We start from the raw sequence: 18,520 nt of genomic DNA on the forward strand, positions 1-18,520 counted from the left end.
CTCTCCTTCTCACTCGTCTCTCTTTCTCTTCCCATTCTTACCCCCGCTCCCCTCCAACTCAAGGCTCCAAGCGGCCGCTCCCCAAAACCCTCTCCCCCTCCCGAAGCAGCGCGGCGGAGAGAAGCCGCTGGGGGTTCCGGGGCGTGTCGTTCCTCCTCCCCAAGCCATGGATTTTGCAAGTTGTAAGCACTGGGGTGCGTACCGTATCCTGCGATTTTCCCTCCGTTTTTGTTCTATAGCTCCCGTCGTGCCTGCTCAAGTGGTTATTAGGGTGCATCGCCTTGCTCCTATCTCGTTGTTTGTTATTTTTGTGCTGGTAATAGGAGATGGTGGATCCAATTTAGAAACAGTGAGATGGATGTATAATCAGCCAGTCCAACCCCTAGGGTTCTTAGGTGGCTGTTGTACGATTTTTCGTTTGCCTTGTTTGTTTTGGTTGTTGACTGATTGGGTGAGTCTGGTTCAGTTTAGGCTACAACCTATTTGCTGCTACTAGACAGTAGCTCTTGAACACGTATTGCTCCTTCAGTAAAATTCCTGGATTGTCCGACTGTGTCATGTAGTTTCATAGATTTATTGGTTAGGTGACAAAGTTGAAGGAAATAAGTGTATAAGTCTAGTTTATAAGGTTTTCAGGAACTGTGAGAAGTGAGAACTTTTTGATCAAGTTTGATAAATGATGATGCTACAATGCCATGGTACATTACGATCTTTGATGCCTGTAATTGGAACCTTCGGTTACATTCTTATCACGATCTTGTATCCTTTGGTGATATGATTGATGTTGTAACTGGAAGTTGGCAGTTTGGCACTGCCAATGGCTTCTGTGCGCTGAGAAGAAATCTCTCTGTAATTTGTGCTCCCATAGTTTATCTTACTTATGGCGTCTAAAAGCTAGATTAATATTTCCAGGAGTTCTAGTCAGACCTGGTGAGACAGTGAAGTGTAACCCAGGAGAGGTGTATTGTCATGTTTCACAGGTATGCTTTATGAGGTTTTGTTATATCTGTTCTCCTTTTCACTTATTTGGGGGGTGGATCCTGTTTGTTTACACTTTAGTTGTTTGTGTTTCTAGATTGCGTTGCAGGATGACAAGGGGAATGAGGATGTGAGAGTTTTTGTGAAAGTTGGTGGCAATGAAATTCTGGTTGGCACACTGTCAGTTGACAAATACCCTCAGTGTATGATTGGTTTGGTCTTTGAGAAGGAGTTTGAGTTACGGCACACATCAAAAAACAGCAACATCTCTGCTCTTGGTTACAAATTCTGCGAGACAAAATATCCTTTCATTTTACATTCTTCAATGTTTGGCAAGAAGCTCTAGAACAATGTTTTGTTCCTTAACTACTTGCTCTATCTTTGTCCACATCTTATTCTGACACTAGTACTGATGATGGTAATGCTCTTGTTCATTTAGTATTGGACATACTGATGTTTTTCCTTATCACTTTGCATAAGTTGCATGGCGGTTGATGTTTCAGATGATGACTCTGATGAGGAGGTTCCATTAGCTATTCCACTATACCCCAATGCAGATGGTATATCCTTTGTTCTACATTACAGTTTTTGATTAAGAGTTAAGGCTGCTGCTTTGCTTCCCTTGAGTATATTAGACCGATTGAACTTTCATAAGACATACATGTACATATTTAGTTTATGGTGCTATTTATCCATTATCCTCTTTGTCTTTGTGCCAGAATCTGCTAAAATTAGCTAACATTGTTTACTTCAGATGATAGAAGCAAACAAACTAAAAGTGGTGTGGACAACCCTGCTTCAACTCAATTATGTAAACCAAAGAATACCTTGGAAGAAACAAAGGATCCTGAGAAACAGAAAGGTGATGTTGGTGGCACTGATGATGATCACAGTGATGAAAACTCTGTTCATTCTGAAGAGGGTGAATCTGGTGATGATGAGGTTTGTATAAGTGATGAATCATGACTGAACTACTATTTCCTTGATGTTTTAGTTTTTTTCTCACATTTTTATATTTTATTTATTGAGAAGCTAGTAAACGAATTCAGGGAATAGCCAAAGCGGAAGTCAATTTGTTGTATTACTGAAGATAGTCAACCTAGAAAATAATGTATTATGGACTAAATTTCTTATATACATATGATCATACATTTTTCCTGTGTTTTTTATACTACTACTGTTTTGGGTCTGCTATCGATTACCTGATGCTTGTACCTTGTTCAGGCCAAAACTTAGCTTTGTTCTTGTTGGCATGTGATGTGATACATTTATACCAGTATATATATCACTTGTACTCTGAACATATTATTCTTTTGTGTTACATTGTTGATGCTCAGGATTCCAGTGATGAGGATGATAGTGACAGTTCAGATGAAGATGATGGTGAAGATACTCCAAAGGTGTGAGATTGTTGAAGCTGACTGTTATTTTGACATGCTCCTTATTTTGTAAGATATCAGAAACCTGATTTATTTTTTTATGCAGAACATTATGGGCAAGAATAGGCCAGCAGAAACACCCTTGAAGACACCTCTAAAGAAGGCAAAGATCGCAACGCCTTCTATGGGAAACAAAACTGGTGAGAAATGATACCTTTAATTGTAAACTTGTTTAGCTTGTGTTGTTTTTTCATCTCACGGAAACCTTACCGCCTGATAAACTCTGATGCAGGCAGTGGCAGTACTAAGAGAAGTGGCTATGTCCATGTTGCGACCCCTTATCCAAAGCAGGTGAAGAAGACACCTTCAATCATTGACAGCTCTAAGCAATCCGCTGGCTATTCCTGCAAGTCGTGCAGCAAGTAATTTCTCAACATTTTCCATCCGAAGCTTCTTCCATCAAAATGCTGTCATGTTTTCTCACACATGAACGGACTTTTTTCTTTTATTCAGGACTTTCTACTCCTCTGTTGCTCTGGATACTCATCGCAAGGTGAAGCATAATGCTCATAAGTGAGCTGAGCATAATGCTCTGGGTTGGTGTTCGATGACTGAATTGTGTGACTGGATAGTGCTGTAAAGTTGTGTTTCTTGCGTTGACTGCAAAGGCGGCATCACAACATACGCCAATCTTTCAGAACTTGTTAGTGCAATTACAGTGCTGTTTTCTGCCAAAGGCTCAGATTCTTTTGTAGATTGGCGAATGAAAGCTTTTCTTGAAGAAAGAGACCCTATTGGTAATTTGGAACTTTGCCCATTGTTACGGTGTTTGTTCTGTCTGCCAGGTGCCAAGGCAGCAAGGCTTAAATTTTCTGTAGATTGGCGTATGAAAGGTTTGCCCAATGAGAATAATATGTTTGTAATAGAAGGTACTGAGATGTTATCTACATATTGGCGATGCAAGATTACTTTCTCCCACATTAGAACCAGGAAGCAGCATGATCCGGGTTTTCACTTGCGTTAAGCGTGAACGCTCGCAATGAGGAGCAGTGCGACATGGAAACCTTGAAGACACGGAAATAATCCATATTCATGTTGCTACCGAGTCAGATATCGTGAATTGAAGTTTATACTGAGTCAGATGTCAAGTTTAAACTGTCAGTTATATGCCGCAATGAAGTTTCATTGAATACTAGGTTCTCTGACGTTATTACTGCATATATTCCAGTCACAAGTAAATGCAGCGATATTTAAGGTACAACTTCCAAGATTAACTAACAAAGTGCCAACAATTTCTTAGCAAAAGAAAAACCAGGGCTGAATGAATGCCACGGTTCTTGGTTTTATTCCCCAGCAAGATTTTAAGATTTTTCTTTAGCGTGAATATTTTGCCTACTAATCTGTAGGGCAGATTCACACAGGAAACTAATGGATACAGGCATCATCGCAGGTTACTCTCAGTCATGATATGCAATGGAATGAAGATAACAGCCGACAGGAATACAGAGCATGAACAACATGTTACACTAAAAGCATGACAATAGCAGATATGATAAAATAGAACTACTCACTCCCAGATAACAAAGTTTATCACTCCCAGATCACATGCTCATTCAAGACATTAAAGTCATCCAGCGACTATCAAAATTGGGATGTTCCAAACTTAATTGCACTTCCCATGTTCAAAGGTAAGGCATGCTGCCATACTGGGCAAGTGGGCATGCTCCAAACTTGATGGCATTTCCCATATTCAAAAATAAAACTCCCGAGTCTGCCAACTGAGTAGAACTACTAGTGAGGAACAGCAGCATCCATATCATCCATAGGATTACAAAAAATCTAGGCTTCATGCTTCGCCTTCTTATGAGACTCCAGTGCTTTGTCACTGCCGAAAGTCCTGAACCAAGGACAGACAATTAGCAGCGTATCCAAATGCAAGTGGATAACACTAAACTATCGTGCATTCATGAAAAAAGAAATGTAAGCTACACTTACTTGCTGCATGACTTGCAGGCATGGCTACCAGATTTGGGGGACTTATCCTTTGACTTCTTGTCAGTTGCTGGGGTCTTGCCAGACTTTTCTGCAGGAGTCTTGCTGGCTTGCTTTGCAGGATGAGGAGTTGACACATGAACGCCCTTCTTGTCACCTAGATGAAAATTTAGCAAAACATTCATGAGGTAACATAACATTAGTACATTACACATTCATTTGTAAGGTTTGAAGAACACAGAGAGTGGAGCACCTGTTTTCTTACCAGATGGTTCAACCTTTGCCTTCTTACCAGAAGATGCCACAGCTTCAGTTGCTCTCTTCTTGCCAACAACTTCAGGCTACAATATAACAAATAAAATAAGGCCAGACATTATTGAAATAAGCATAAAGGACAAGGGTAACTATATGGTGCACACCTTCTTTGGTGTAGGAGTCTGTTCTTCCGAATCATCAGTTTCATCTTCAGAATCACCAGTGAGATCAGCACCACTGGATGTTTCTTCATCAGAATCCTCAGACATTTCACTATCATCTGAATCATCAGTGAAACCATCATCACCACTGGACGTTTCTTCATCATCATCTTGTTTGACATTTTTAACATTTTTCACAGGAACATTTGCACCAGATTTTTCTTGGAAACAAAAATAAAGTGACATTCATTCAATAAAACACCTTCTGTACACTCAACATCAATGCATAACAAAATTCGTGGTGCAAGAAAAGAAGAGAATCACTTACTAATTTCATCATTTTTAATGGGGATATCTTCAGTTTCCAGCTCTTCATCTGAACTAATTTCATCATCACCAGAATCAGGCGTAAATAAAGCAAGATGGCAGTTAAGGAAAGAAAGTTATCAAGTAACAGATTTCAGATTAATTTTAAACAGATATAACTAAACTGAAAACCACAGAACATATGAAAAGGATATTCATTAATTTTAAACAGATATAACTAAACTGAAAACCACAGAACATATGAAAAGGATATTCAAAAATTGGAATCGGCGACTTGTAACCACACAAGAAGACACTTGCAGTCTTTGAACTGTGCGATATCTCAAAATCATCCTCAAATATCAAGTCACACATAATCTGAGGGTGCTTATCAACTGACAGAGTTCCAAGCACCAGCTTCTTGTCATCAACTTGGATAGAAACAACTACATTCTCACTCCCTTTCTTTGTTTCCCCCAGTGCAGCCTAAAAACATATGGGAAGCATTAAATCAGACAAGAGACCTCAGATAAGACTAGTGAGAATACAACATGAAAGGGAAGTGATCAAGAGTGAAGTCTGTAAACCTGTGAGAGGTGGATAACATAACCCTCATCAGCTCTGCAAGAAACCTTGGCTCCTGGCTTTACTTCTTCACCTGCATGATTCAGGTCAATTCTTAAATTCAGTATTGCAAGCAAGGAATAAAGAACTGAAAGCAAACACAAAATAATGCACTTTAACAAATCAAACAATCATAGTAAATAATAATAAAAGTGGTCACAGGTAGCAACAAGTGCATCAGTGGCTAAGCTTTATTCTACCAAAAAAAGGATTTGCTATGTCACAAATACAACAGCCTTTAGTTTAACATATAAACACATACAAAGAGAACATATAGCACCATACTGGTGCGCAACCACAAGAAAGCTGATCACATCTTTCGCTCCTGGCAAACAGATCCCAATGTACAAACGTAAGGAATAAGCAGTGCAAGCACAATATCCATCCATGGTTAAGTCAGTATAGCATCAGCTGAGGCTATTGAAGAACTACATGACGCACCATACCCCCAACACAACTGCCGCCTATATCCTCCATCACAAATTCATAATTCAAATATGGAAACTAACATCCAAGCAATATAATTTTCAACAGAATACTTGCATATTTCACAGAAATAAAAGGAATACAACTTATACTATACCAATCCACTAACACAACGAACCCCATCAGTTTCGCCCATAAAAAACTCACAGTTCAATTCCAAAATGTTACACAACAAAGCGGTATTGCAACCTCAACATCAACATGGAAGACACCTGGCCGGGGCATCACAGAACAAAATCAAACAGAGCCTTAAATAGAGTCGTGGAGCACCGCGTACTAACGCACAAATCCACCTGGACAAACGTGATTCCTATGCGTAAGACGCGATGAATCAATCAATCCTTAACGCGCAGGGCGAAGGGGAGCAGTGTTGAGAAGCCGAAACGCGAATCGCACTGAGCAGGCAAGGGAAGCGGTGAGGGAGATAGAGTGAAGTGATTACCCCAGAACTCCATCGCGCCGACGAGGAAGCGGAGGCGCGCGGCCGCGCAAAACCCTAGGGTAGAGGGAGCGGGGGGGAGGAAGAAGGCGCCGAGGCGGGGTTTAGGGTTTAGCGGCGGATACGAATTGGGGAAGGGTTGTCCTGGGGGGCATTCTTAAAGGGAGGACGGAGCGTGTGGGCCTTCCGATTCGTTTTCCGAGGATCTGGGCCGTTCGTTGTGGGGTTCCGTTCATACGGTTTTGCGGCTCTCGCAAGATTTTGAGTTTCAAAGAGGGGAAAGGGCAAGACGGGAAAAAGGAAGGAAAGATGAACGGAGAAGGAGAGGAGGAGGGGTTTCTTCGCTTTGGGCTTGTTCTTGAGGGCTAAGGCCCACATTTTCTTTTGGCCCGACTGTAAATTCGCCACATCTAGCCTCTAAAAAGAGAAACCGGAGCGAATGCCGAACGAGAATTGAATCATAATCAAATTCACTTTCACCATGTCTTGGTGGCTATTTTCGTTTCTGAGATACCGGAAGCCACTACAGTTATGATAGAGTTCGATATTCGTGATGCCTATGTGATCAACCGGCGTTCTGAGTTCTGAGCAAGAGAGGGATAATACCGAGGAAAACTAGTGTAAAGAAAAACATTGCAGAGAGAGGCTTCGATAGAGTATCACAGGAAGATTAGCGCTACAGTAAAAAAAAATTAGCATGTAACTAATATTATGGCTTGCAAGAAAATTTCGGCTCATAAAATTTTGAATCTGGAAACCGAGCTGATGCTTATTACTACTGCATATGTACATATACATCACGGCGGCCAGTGGACGCAGCTGTGTCCTCAAATGCCCACAGAAGACATATCTGAATCCACAAGATGGACGCAACAGAAGCCAGCACGGCTATATTATTTTCCTACACTGGCGAGGGGTAAGGGCAACTGGTTTGATCCTATTATTCCAAGATGCCCAAGCGAATAATCACCGGTAACATTACACTTTTCACAATTTAACCACGACTTTGTTGTGGTGCCTCATACTTCTTGGACTTGGAATCTACCTCGCCGCTGCAGCTCATAGAGCATGAGCAGCGCAGCTGAATCCTGTGAGCTCTTCTTATCCGCACGTCCATCTCCTGTGAGGCTGATGACATCGCCGTTTGGTATGTGCAATGTTATTATCGAAGAAAATGCGAATCCTTGAGGCGCAGCCTTTTGTGAGGAACCATCAGATGAGGGGCACACGCTGATGTTGTCAAAAAGAAAAGATTAGATAGTTATTTACACAAGCTAACAACAAATCCAATGTGAAACAGTGGTACCTTGGTTTGACTTTCACATATTCAAATGTAGGCATTGGCCACTGTAGTTTTTTACATGATTCGTACAATGATATACGAGGACCTCCTTTACTCAACTTAACCTTCACAACCACTGCGCAAATAGGATACATGGTTGAATTCTTGTGAACAATATAAGTGATATTCATAGGTGAGGTCCCAATTATTGGATAACAAATAAACAAAACAACTAAGACTAGAACACATACATGGTTCATCAATAACAGAGCCAGGAACAGTACTTGACACGGTTAATTCCTTTTGCCTTGGTGGTGCTATATTCTGTGTGTCCATAGCATCAAGCAAGTTGCTGTGATGTTTTGGACTATCAGATTGTTCCGTTCTGCTAGCATTCTTTGGAATTACAAGCCCTTTTTCCTGCCAACAAGATAGATGTTGAGCTACTGAGTCCCTAAGCCAGTCAGCATGAATTACCAAAAGAATGGAGCATAAATGAAGAGGTACCTCCAGATCCCTGAGCAATAAGGAAGCTGCGTGTGCTTTTGCATCTACTTTGTTCTTTCCATGACCTTGCCTTGCAAGAAGCAAATCCTTGAGTTGTAAATTGAGAATAGCCATTATGTTGTCTCCTCGATTTTCACACTTAATTCCCAAAAAGTACCCACTCTTGTCACACCACTCATGAAGTTCTCTGAAAGGGGGTAACTCCAGATTCTCAGGTGTGACAATTGGAGAAAGAAGAGGTTTGAAAACCCCCCAAACTAGATCCAAATCAAGTTTGGTGTCTATAAGGACTGCACCTGCAATACTTTCTACAATATCACCTAGAACCTGTGTGAAAGAAGACAGAGTGAATTAGTGAAATGAAGTATTATTCTAGATAAGGACAATGTTTCAACCAAGGTTTACAGTATCCTGGGCTTAGGCAGAAAATCCGGATTACTGGTTGGCTACTGCCTATCAATCAAATTTTGATCCTAGTTTCAACCATTGAAGCCCAACAGACCATAAAGTATATTAATAAATAATGTGCTAATGTGCTAATATGCTACTCCTAAATGAAAGCACATCCGCATATGCCATACATGTGGTCTGCATTTTTTTTTTATCAATCGTTATGAACTAATAAAGCAGAGGGACAGAGAGGGAGAGAGAACATACTTTTGGCCCCCTAGATGGTCCACTGGATAAAAGGCTGGTTCTGTCCATGGATGAACCTTCCAGACCATTCACGTATTCGTTGATTTGGTCTTGAAGGAGCCCAGAAGAATGCTGGAGAAAGTGGTGCAGATTGTACTTCACTGCAACTTGTGCAAAATTTTCATTATTTACTGATGCAGATCGTAAATCTGTCAGCTCCCCCTCATCAATGTCTTTATGACTAAGGAAAAGATGGCGTGTTAGTAAAATATCCAAGACTGCATCTCCAAGGAACTCCAAGCGCTGGAAGTAAAAGATCTCCCATTAGAGAAGTAGAATACAATTCAAGCATCAAATATGCCAAAGTAGCTAAGTAACGTTCAAGACCAATATCAACCATACCTGGTAGCAGTATGTTGCTCCTGATTCTTGCTGTGATGGGTGGGTGAGAGCCTCTATCAGCAAACCTTTCACCGAAAAAGCATAGCCTATTTTTGCTTCAAGCAATTCAACTACATCAACTTTTGGCAGATAATTCCACACAGAAGCACTCGACATGGCTTTCACAATCAGGTCTTCCTCAGTTTCAATCTCAATCTGCAACCATTTGAGAACAGAAAAGGCTGCTCTTAATCCCCCTCCCACATAATATGCCCCAATTAAAGCCTCGACACAATCAGAGATGGTTTTGGAACATATCCATCTGTGTCCCTTGTCACACGCCTTGCCTATAATTATAGATTTGTCATCAATCCTATGAATATCCTCAGTTACAACCTCAGAATTTACTGGGCATTCACAAGGACATGGCCAAATAGACAGCTGTCCAGGTGCAAGCCATCGACGAGGATCAAATGCAGCATCACGTATGTAACCCTGTGGATGACATTCCACCAATAACAAATTAAGCTTAAAAAGGTGTGAAAACTCATGTTAGGAAAAATGCAGCATTTTGTTATATTGCCAATTATATGGATGTAAATTACCTGTATCTTGCTTTCAATACCAAGCTTATGAAGTGTTGCATTACATATAATTTCTTGCCTTCTGGACGACAACTGCCCCTCATGCTTATTAGGAAATGTGAGGAAAAGATGGGAACTCACTGCATACTTAAGTACAGAATCCCCCAATAACTCTAAACGCTCCATAGAGAAGTCCTCGCAGCATCTAAGGGTTGTAAGAGCTTCCAGAATCTGAGGAAATGTAGGGAATTTGATTATTACATTTTAAGGAATTAACAGAATACTATGTATAGAAATAAGCAAAAAAGTATTAAGAACCATCTCATACCAGGAAGCTTGATATATCAGAACCTGTGTATGCAATTTCACTTCTTAATTGGCTGGCTAGCATTAGTGACTCAATGCGATACATCAGGGATGGAAACAAATAGAATACTCTCAAAACATCAACAGGTAAATCAAGGGGAATCAGCAGCTCTGGAGGCATGTGAACAAGGCTATTCGCCCTATTTTTATTTTCCACACGGTTGCCTACAAAAAAGTAATAAAGAATAAACAAATTGTATCTTTATAGAAAATTATCAACTTGACTACAGTTAAAAGAGAAGTAGTATCCACTGAATAGCATAGTTTAATCAAATTGATTCTATATCAATCATAGTCAAAAGTAAAAAAGAACAGAGATTCTTAAAGAACTCTGCTTGGAAAACAACATGACACATTATGCTTGGAGTAAACAAAAGCTAGATGTAGCCATCAGGAGATAAGGACCTTCATCTCTGATCTTGGAAGAAAGAAGGTTGTGAGGATTATGAGTGGGTTTCAACACTAGCAATGGCTGTGAGGGATGATGAAGAAATACGCTGTACCTGCAAATGAAGTGTGTTAGCTAAGTGTGGGTTAATTGTGTATTCATGTATGAGCATATTAATATGCAAAAGATTTAGCATACTTCTTCTCAAAGTATTCTGCAAACGTCCGGAATTTTGCTTCTTTCTTATCAGAAGCACCATCAAATGTGCTACTCGCACATAAATCAGATACATCAAGAGAAGTATATATCTTCCCTGTGTGAAGTGCTAGGACTACCATATTTCTAAGATCATCAGCCTTACATGACTTGTTGGCCAAATGAATCAGATCTCCACCATTTTTTTCAGGATTAAGTTTATCAATCAGGTTCTGTTGGTCCTCCGAATAAATGCTCCTCATAAGTCCAACGGCTGTAGCTGCTACTTCAATCACACTCCAGTTAATGCAAACGCTTTTAGCAGAATCCAGAGTAGGATCCACAGGTAAAAGCAAATACATATTTGCTTTGTCCCACAGGAATGTATTATCTTTCTTGAGAATAAACTCCCTTGCGGTTTTGGATGCTTTTGATCCAGTGAACAGTTTTCCAAACAAACCATTAAAGAGAAGTGCTTGAAATAGTTTTGCTTGTTCCATCTAAAAGACAAGGGAAAGGAATCTTTCAGGTAAGAAGAAATGAATCCGAAGCAAAGTACATAAATGATATATGGACTTGACCAGACCTGCTGAGCATCCAACTCAAGAGATCCACAGGGAGACACTGAAGCCTTTACCATCTTGTCATGCAAATACAGATCAATATCCAAAGTAGCAGCTTCTTTTGCTATATTTGCATCAATTAACAGGACAAAGTCAGAATATTTCTGGCCAACTTGATCACAAATAAAATTCATCGTGTAGCCTTGAAGCTTAGTAACACTTCTGTCTGAAGCCCAAGAGCCAGACATAGAAAGAACCTTGGTTGTACCATGCAGCTCTTTCCGTTTGGTTGTACCTTTGAGAATGCCCCGTTGTTAGAGATACTGATTGTTTCTTTGTCAGTTAGTAAATAAATAAATATTACAAAATCAGCTCCAGTGTGCATGGCAATTACATAAAAGTAGGTGGTAGAAACATTATTAGGATTTGGCAATCACGTACCTAAACCTGCACCAGACGTGCAGGTACTAGTCTTGCTCAAAATTTCCAGTGGCAGCTCTTCAGCTGATGGAGAAAGGTGGTCATCAAGTGCTCCCAGCTGATGCAGCCTCTTACATGCATCAAGGCAAACAAGCTGCTTTGCTTTCTGCATGTTTCTTGCTTTTGGGCCTACTAAAAGCTGAAACATGGCACTAGATGGTAATGTTACTGTACACTCATAGCCATCACCATACTGGCTGAACTGAAACGTGGGTCTTGGGGTGTAGTACCTTCAACATGAGCAAGAAAGTCAGAAAAATGGGTTAGAATTAGAATTCTACACAGGAAAAGAAAAAAAAATCAAACAGAAACTTTGTATGGTAGATTTTTTTTAATGTATAATATAGCCATGTAAAATAATAAAATTTGGATGTAGTCATCATACTTGTCCTTTGGAAGTTTGTCACAGTACTGGTAGAGAACACTGATGCTGGAATCAGTAGTTATTTTGGCTCCTGTTGTGCTTATATGGTACTCATTTATTTCTTCTGTGGGAATGGGAAAGAAACTGGGGTGTGAATCCTCAGGCTCTCGGTTTGAAGCAATCTCGGCCATCAAGGTCTTACTTCTCATAAGGGAAGATATTAAATCATTTTGTTTTACATTTCCCCTGCAAAAAATAATGACATAATGGCTTCTTGTAATCACTTTATTGTCATGGCAATCATTGTATCATCACAAGTATAAGTACTCCAGACAATTAACAGATTAAAGGGTTTACTGTTCAATCATTAGTATGTACTGAGAGTCCTTTTGTCGGGCTCGCCCACGTGACTGCACATAGCTGCGGGTAGTCTTCGGCAAATCAAATCGTACTACACACGAGCAGTCTGGGACATGGATACCCTCTTCTGCAACATCTGTAGTAAATAGTAAGTTGACCTGCATTTTATTTCAGGAGGTGCAGAATAAACAACATCAGATCATGAGAAGTATGTCTCAGTTTACTTAAATGTTGACAGATGTTAAATACCTCTCCAGAGCGGAATGAATCCAGTGTGTCCTTTTGCATTTTAGGGGTCAGTGCATCCACAGAAGAACTCCCACCAGTTAGGAAAGAGACTCTGAAATATGGGAGTCGGCCAATTTTCTTCATAGTCCGCTCAATGACTCTGGCAGTAATCTTTCGGTCCACAAAAATAAGGCATCGGACATGTTCAACATCACTGTTAGACACAGATGTATGTCATGTAGTGTAAAGACACATAGTTCGAAATGAACAGGTAGAATTAATAAAAATATCTCTTCACCTGAAAGAGAGAAATATTTGGATGAGCTCATGGAGCTTTGGCGAGATATAGCCCCCCTTTATTGCTTCCACACATCCACTCTCTGAGTTCAGAAGTGCATCAATTCCTGAAACATCAGGGAATCATCATCCATGCGTCTTACTTAATAAAGGATGTTGTACTGCATTGAATTAGTTTTATCAAGTATTTGTACCTTGTTGCTGTTGGAGGCGTTTGTCAATTATATGCAACGCTTCCTCAAAGAACTTCATATGAAGCATTGAATTTTCTGCAAACAAGCCTGGTCCATTTGCATCACTTTGCTGATCGGTGGTGTCACCGCCTCCCTTCAGCCAACCTTTTCTGTGACCCCTTTCGATGCAAATTTTAGTAGCCTAAGAGAAAGATAAGTTAAATAAATGCCATGGAATTTTGCTTATACAAGAATGACAAAATAAAAGACAAAAAACAATTGTGACAAAGAAACAAGGGCAAACAAATAATAGCTTAAAACCAATCTAACTACCTCACTCGCACAAAGAAGACCGACATCTTCAAGGCAATAGCAAATCTTTGCTAAAGAATTAGAGAGACGCCTCCGTGATTCCTTTGTTATTTCATCAGCATCTTTGTACTGGTTGGTCAGCCTACTGTACAATTGTGCTATCAGCCCATCGTACTGCACAGATAAAATGATACTGATTTTAGATGTCCATCTTAAACACTTCAACCACAGAGCAAGGAATTAAAGATTATAAAACCTTGGAACACAAAATTCCTAGTTCTTCACTTAAATCTTCAAAAGAAACAGTTCTTGGCTCATAGTATCTGTTCACTTCTTTTGCCGAAGGAACGCAAAGTTCTATCTCTTCTCTATCCAACACAGTGTGTATCTGCATTACAATGCAAATAGGAGCATGTTAAGGGCATTTCCAGTAGTGTAAGGCAAATTGGATATATTTCACCTAAAAAAATACAGATCAAAATAGAAGCATACAATTAAACACTTTCATTTTCTAGCTTGAAATAAGTACAGCTGTAAACCACAGTCTGAAGCACAATTCAATATCGCCATGTCTATAAAATTGGAATATTGGAATAATCGCAGCTAGCATGTCCTGCATAATCTGACAAGCTTGTTCACACAAGCAGTATAAACTAGAAAAGAAAGAGACGTACCTTGGAATCTAAAATATTTTCCAGCTCAGAGAGCTGATTTTCGCAATCCATATCAGAGGAGACTCCTGTAAAAATGAGAAAATAATAGCAAAACATCAACAAATATTAAAAAGTGAAGATACAGAATCCATGGTATGGAACAAACAAAATTGCAGGAAAATTGACAGATATGGTGGAAGCACAGTCAATGATTATATCCTTCGAATTTCTCTATAAAATTCTATTTCTTTCACACTGTCATGATGGATTTTAGTATATGACCCGAATGCCATCATTTGTGATATTTTGGTTAATTTTCAATGCATGTACAGCCAAGTCTCCTATAACATCATCATCATCATCATATTTCTCAATGATGTTATTACATGTCAAGCATGATTCAATTCAGTAATCATCAGCTCAAATTTCATTTCTGACACAAAGTTCATTAGTTTAGCCATTTCAGATGTTAGTTAAAAATCAGGGAACTTTGTGATGTCTGAAACATAACTATAAAGAACATTATATACTTTTATCATTGATGCTTGCCTTTTCTTATAACAGGTGATGCTGTCATACCAAACACATTTGGCTTGTGCTCAGATCTGTGATAGAACTCCTGTTCAATCGGTAAAGATGAGAGAAATTAAAAAGGAGACAAAAAGAAAGTGGCTCGTAACTTTGTAAGTATAACAAGAAAGTGGGCTTTCCAGAATACCGTCATTATCCTTGTATAAGGGTGGTTACCAGTTGCATGATGGCATTCATCAAATATCATGAGACTAACCATGTCTAAGACCAGGAAAGCTTGGCGTAAAGCATCTAGCAGCACCTGTGGTGTCATGACCATAACCTGCAATTTTTCACAGTGAATGTCAAGTAACGTGACCATCTATAGTTACAAACCAGGATTCTGCAACTTTGCTGCAGAAATTTTCTTTAATGTTTAATCTACGAACATAAATTTTTATTATCAGTTTACCACATTGATCGAAGGCGCCATGGCAGAAGATTGAATAATCATATCTTAACAAGGGAAAACAATTACGAGCGAATACACACAAGAAAAAAGACTTTATTGGTCAAAAGGCTTCAATATGCATATAAGTTCAAATAAATTATATCATGCAGTACAGTACTTGTCATGATCTTCAAACACAAGTCGAGTAAAGCCGAAGAGGTAACAACTACTGTCATCAAATTTAATGAACGGAGAGGAGTGTAAAATAGCACCGCCATAAATTTGGTAGGATCTTTTCTTTTAGAACCGAGGAATCAATAAGACTGGGAAAAAAGGAATCAAACTTGCCTGATACTTTGCAAGTTGCTCCTGCCAGTTGTAAGCCTTCCATTGATCGACACCCTTTGCACCATGATAGTGCTCCACCTCAAAATCAGTGTAGCTCTTAATCACCTCACATTGCTGTTACAGAAAATATCAGCGCAAACTGTATCATTTCAGTTAGTCAGAACCATCAGCTGCGTTCACGGTACCACCTGCGTGACAAGTTGAACTGTTGGCGCAAGGAATATGATGAGCTTTCGGTCATTATTTGTTTTGCTGATCTTCCCAAAATGCTTGATGAGCATGACAGCAATCATTGTCTTCCCAGCTCCCGTATCAAGCATAGCAATCGTGTTCTGACGCGTAGCAACCTCATAAAGATCAAGCTGGTACCTAACCAATTTCAACATCACAAGCACAATCACCATATGGTACTCTGTTCTCCTGAAGGTATATAATAGCGTAATGCTTGACAAATGTGCAGAACCTTCTGGGGGTGAAATCCTGACACTCCCTCTTCTGCTGTTTATGCACGCCTTCATCTTCTTGAACGGATGATTCGGATGTCCTCTTCAAAGGATTCATGTCTACTGCTCATGCAACAATCAACAGAAATCCGTCACTAATAGCCCGCAGCCCCCACCAAATTCGCGGCGCTTAGCCCCCAAACCCTCCCAAAAACCTCCAGCGGCGCAGTCCGACTAGTGGCTCCAGAAGCTTCTGGAAAAACCCGTAAGAGCAACTCCAAAAGCTCCCTTAAAATTGCCCCAAACCTTATTTAGAGGAAAAACAAAAAAAAACTACCTCCGACAGCTCCTCCGTCATTCCCGTAGAAATGCGCGGACGCTAAAACACCTCATCAACGGTCCTTCCCCGATCCCGGAATTTATAGCTAGCTGGGACGGCAGCTTTCTTCTTCCTCTCCTCTTTCTTTCTCTCTTCCTTCTCTTGCCCGTCACCGGCCCTCCCCACCCGGTCCGCCGCCGCTGCCCCCGACGGCCACTGGCCCGGTCGACCGCGAGCCGCGAAGCACGGCGGCGGCCAGAGCTGGCCCGGCCGGCGCGCGCGAGCGGTAGGGCACTGCGGGCGCGTGCCCTACCGCACGGCAGCCTCGGGAGCTCGGCGGGCCGGCGCGCGAGCTGCGGGGCACGACAGCCACCGGAGCTAGGCCGTCCGGCCGCGGTGCAGAGGGGCCAGCCGGCGCGGAGGGTCAGGATGGCAGGCAGGGACCGAGCGGAGCCATGGGGCGGAGCTCCGGGACAGCGCGAGGGTGGCCGGTGGCGTGCGTGGTCGAGGCCGCGTGGGCGGCCGGTACGGGCGGCGGCGCAGGTGTCGAGGCAGCTGGCGAGCGGATCGGGCGGCCAGGAAACTCCCGTGCCGGATCGTGCGGCAGCAGAGGAAGGGAAGGAAAGGGGGAAGGAAAGGCAGCGGGGAGAGAGAGTGAGCTTTTATAGCTAACTGGGACGGCAGCTTTCTTCTTTCTCGCGGCGGGGGTGGTCTCTGTTCTCCCCTCTCCTCTGGGGGGAAGCTCACGGCCACGCTCCGTTCGGTTCTTCTTCGACTAGAGGAAGAAGAGAAAGAATGAGGGGGAGAGAGTATTAAGGTGTCAGCTTGGGATCAATTACGATAATGTAGTCTATTTTAAAAGTAATCTGCTGTGGGTTAATATGTTTTTGGGAAAAAAAATTAGGGAAGAATTTTTCGGAAACTCTAGCAGACTCTTGAGTTGCTCTGAGCCCCGATTCAAGCACGGCATCTAATCATGCAGAACCGCTGCCAAAACGCTCCAGTTCACCCGCATTAACGCGATCGAAGCAGTACCCGCAGGAATCGAGCGTGCATTACATAACCCAGCCTAATCACGCCCTAATCTCCATGGCGCAATCGCAGGAACACCGGCGACAACAGCAAACCTAAAACCCAAAAAAAAACCACAGGAAGGAAAACTGACCATCGGCGGCGACGGCTGCCTCCGCCGCGGAATCGGCGGCGCCCATCGCCTCGTCCCCGCCGCCGCCCAACGCGACCGCGTCCACGTCGCCCCTGAGGAGGGGATCCTTACTATCGATCACCGGTTATTGCTCGAGCACACTGAAACTCGGCGAGTCGGGACGACGACGTGGGGGTAAAAGGGGAGGAAAAGAGGACTGTGCCGGTTATTACTCCTGGCTGGTCATCAACCGGCGAGGTCAGTGCCTTTTGTCAACGAGCCGAGCTCGATCCAAGCCTGAAATCCGGCCGAGTCTGTTTAGACCTCGGCTAGTTTAGTTGCCTTTAACAGAGCTGATAAACACATCCGTAAATGTACGAGAGAGGAAGAGAATCGTGCTGAGATAGACGAATCTAATCGAATAGCCCCAGCTGGGCGCTCGAGTAGTTCGAGATTAGCCGCATTGGAGTCAGCTCGAGCTCCGTTCAGTCCGAGTCGAGCCGCGGACGAGCCGAATTCGAGGAGCTCACGAGCAATAGGTGAGGTGGTCAGGTGGATAACGCACATGGTGCGCATGTAGCCTTGTACACGCCGTTCGAGCTGGAATGCGCCGCTGACACCGCGTGGCCCACCTTGGAAACTGGTAAAGGTAGGCGTGGATTTCACTGCCTGCCTTTCCCGTGAAAGAATAGTTCACGGGCACTTCTATCCATCAGTATAACTGACCATGGGCCATATAACTTTTTACCCCGCGTGTCAGCCAGCGATGACGATGACGGTTCAGGTGTTGTCTATGTGGCGATTTGACCGTGAGGCTATGCGAAGGCCGAAGGAGTCAGGGACCCACGGCATCTGCCGACGCGGTGGCTGGGTATATAATTTACTCCCCTCCAAACTCCCAACTTTGACACTATCC

At 42.0% G+C, this 18,520-nt stretch overlaps 3 protein-coding genes across 7 annotated transcripts; 1 reads left to right on the forward strand and 2 right to left on the reverse strand.

The window, feature by feature from the left end:
• Positions 1-25: 25 nt before the first annotated feature.
• LOC117855496 (histone deacetylase HDT2) lies at positions 26-3,174 on the forward strand. The gene is made up of 10 exons (XM_072293875.1): positions 26-194; positions 913-980; positions 1,076-1,278; positions 1,368-1,396; positions 1,482-1,538; positions 1,733-1,920; positions 2,316-2,378; positions 2,464-2,557; positions 2,650-2,779; positions 2,871-3,174. The coding sequence occupies exons 1-10, from the start codon at positions 167-169 to the stop codon at positions 2,932-2,934; spliced, it is 924 nt and encodes a 307-aa protein (XP_072149976.1). The 5' UTR covers positions 26-166; the 3' UTR covers positions 2,935-3,174.
• A 733-nt stretch (positions 3,175-3,907) lies between these two features.
• Positions 3,908-6,767, reverse strand: LOC117855497 (histone deacetylase HDT2). Of its 3 annotated transcripts, none has more exons than XM_034737873.2 (8): positions 6,624-6,767; positions 5,659-5,729; positions 5,346-5,557; positions 5,094-5,173; positions 4,769-4,884; positions 4,603-4,690; positions 4,353-4,506; positions 3,908-4,254 (listed from the first exon to the last, which is right to left on the reverse strand). In XM_034737873.2, the coding sequence occupies exons 1-8, from the start codon at positions 6,634-6,636 to the stop codon at positions 4,197-4,199; spliced, it is 792 nt and encodes a 263-aa protein (XP_034593764.1). In that variant the 5' UTR covers positions 6,637-6,767; the 3' UTR covers positions 3,908-4,196. The 3 variants fall into 3 exon arrangements, with proteins under 3 accessions (XP_034593764.1, XP_034593762.1, XP_034593763.1); XM_034737871.2 differs by having other exon boundaries at positions 4,769-4,986; XM_034737872.2 differs by having other exon boundaries at positions 4,615-4,690; positions 4,769-4,986; positions 6,624-6,766.
• A 595-nt stretch (positions 6,768-7,362) lies between these two features.
• On the reverse strand, positions 7,363-17,801 carry LOC117855492 (endoribonuclease Dicer homolog 3a). Of its 3 annotated transcripts, none has more exons than XM_034737861.2 (26): positions 17,626-17,801; positions 16,162-16,264; positions 15,887-16,067; positions 15,699-15,812; positions 15,177-15,242; positions 14,939-15,008; positions 14,411-14,475; positions 13,993-14,124; positions 13,758-13,910; positions 13,446-13,626; positions 13,253-13,358; positions 12,976-13,168; positions 12,724-12,884; positions 12,388-12,612; positions 11,964-12,232; positions 11,546-11,817; positions 10,963-11,459; positions 10,782-10,879; positions 10,339-10,541; positions 10,032-10,241; positions 9,448-9,921; positions 9,067-9,348; positions 8,410-8,736; positions 8,154-8,322; positions 7,927-8,038; positions 7,363-7,850 (listed from the first exon to the last, which is right to left on the reverse strand). In XM_034737861.2, the coding sequence occupies exons 1-26, from the start codon at positions 17,669-17,671 to the stop codon at positions 7,640-7,642; spliced, it is 4,920 nt and encodes a 1,639-aa protein (XP_034593752.1). In that variant the 5' UTR covers positions 17,672-17,801; the 3' UTR covers positions 7,363-7,639. The 3 variants fall into 3 exon arrangements, with proteins under 3 accessions (XP_034593752.1, XP_034593750.1, XP_034593751.1); XM_034737859.2 differs by having other exon boundaries at positions 15,108-15,242; positions 17,626-17,800; XM_034737860.2 differs by lacking the exon at positions 17,626-17,801 and adding an exon at positions 16,479-17,226 and having other exon boundaries at positions 15,108-15,242.
• Between the last annotated feature and the right edge of the window lie 719 nt (positions 17,802-18,520).

Source organism: Setaria viridis, chromosome 5, assembly GCF_005286985.2.
Source record: "Setaria viridis chromosome 5, Setaria_viridis_v4.0, whole genome shotgun sequence".
Classification (NCBI taxonomy): Eukaryota; Viridiplantae; Streptophyta; class Magnoliopsida; order Poales; family Poaceae; genus Setaria; species Setaria viridis.

Coding starts and splice junctions, on each gene's coding strand:
- LOC117855496 (XM_072293875.1), top strand. CDS start 167: ATGGATTTTGCAAGTTGTAAGCACTGGG. Junction 1,279..1,367: donor TACAAATTCTGCGAGACAAA/ATATCCTTTCAT, acceptor ATCTTTGTCCAC/ATCTTATTCTGACACTAGTA. Junction 1,921..2,315: donor GTGAATCTGGTGATGATGAG/GTTTGTATAAGT, acceptor GTTGATGCTCAG/GATTCCAGTGATGAGGATGA.
- LOC117855497 (XM_034737871.2), bottom strand. Junction 5,558..5,658: donor ATGTTATCCACCTCTCACAG/GTTTACAGACTT, acceptor ATATGTTTTTAG/GCTGCACTGGGGGAAACAAA. Junction 5,174..5,345: donor TCGCCGATTCCAATTTTTGA/ATATCCTTTTCA, acceptor TGCTTTATTTAC/GCCTGATTCTGGTGATGATG.
- LOC117855492 (XM_034737859.2), bottom strand. CDS start 17,671: ATGGGCGCCGCCGATTCCGCGGCGGAGGCAGCCGTCGCCGCCGATG. Junction 15,009..15,107: donor CTTATACAAGGATAATGACG/GTATTCTGGAAA, acceptor CCGATTGAACAG/GAGTTCTATCACAGATCTGA. Junction 12,613..12,723: donor TACATACTAATGATTGAACA/GTAAACCCTTTA, acceptor TATTTTTTGCAG/GGGAAATGTAAAACAAAATG.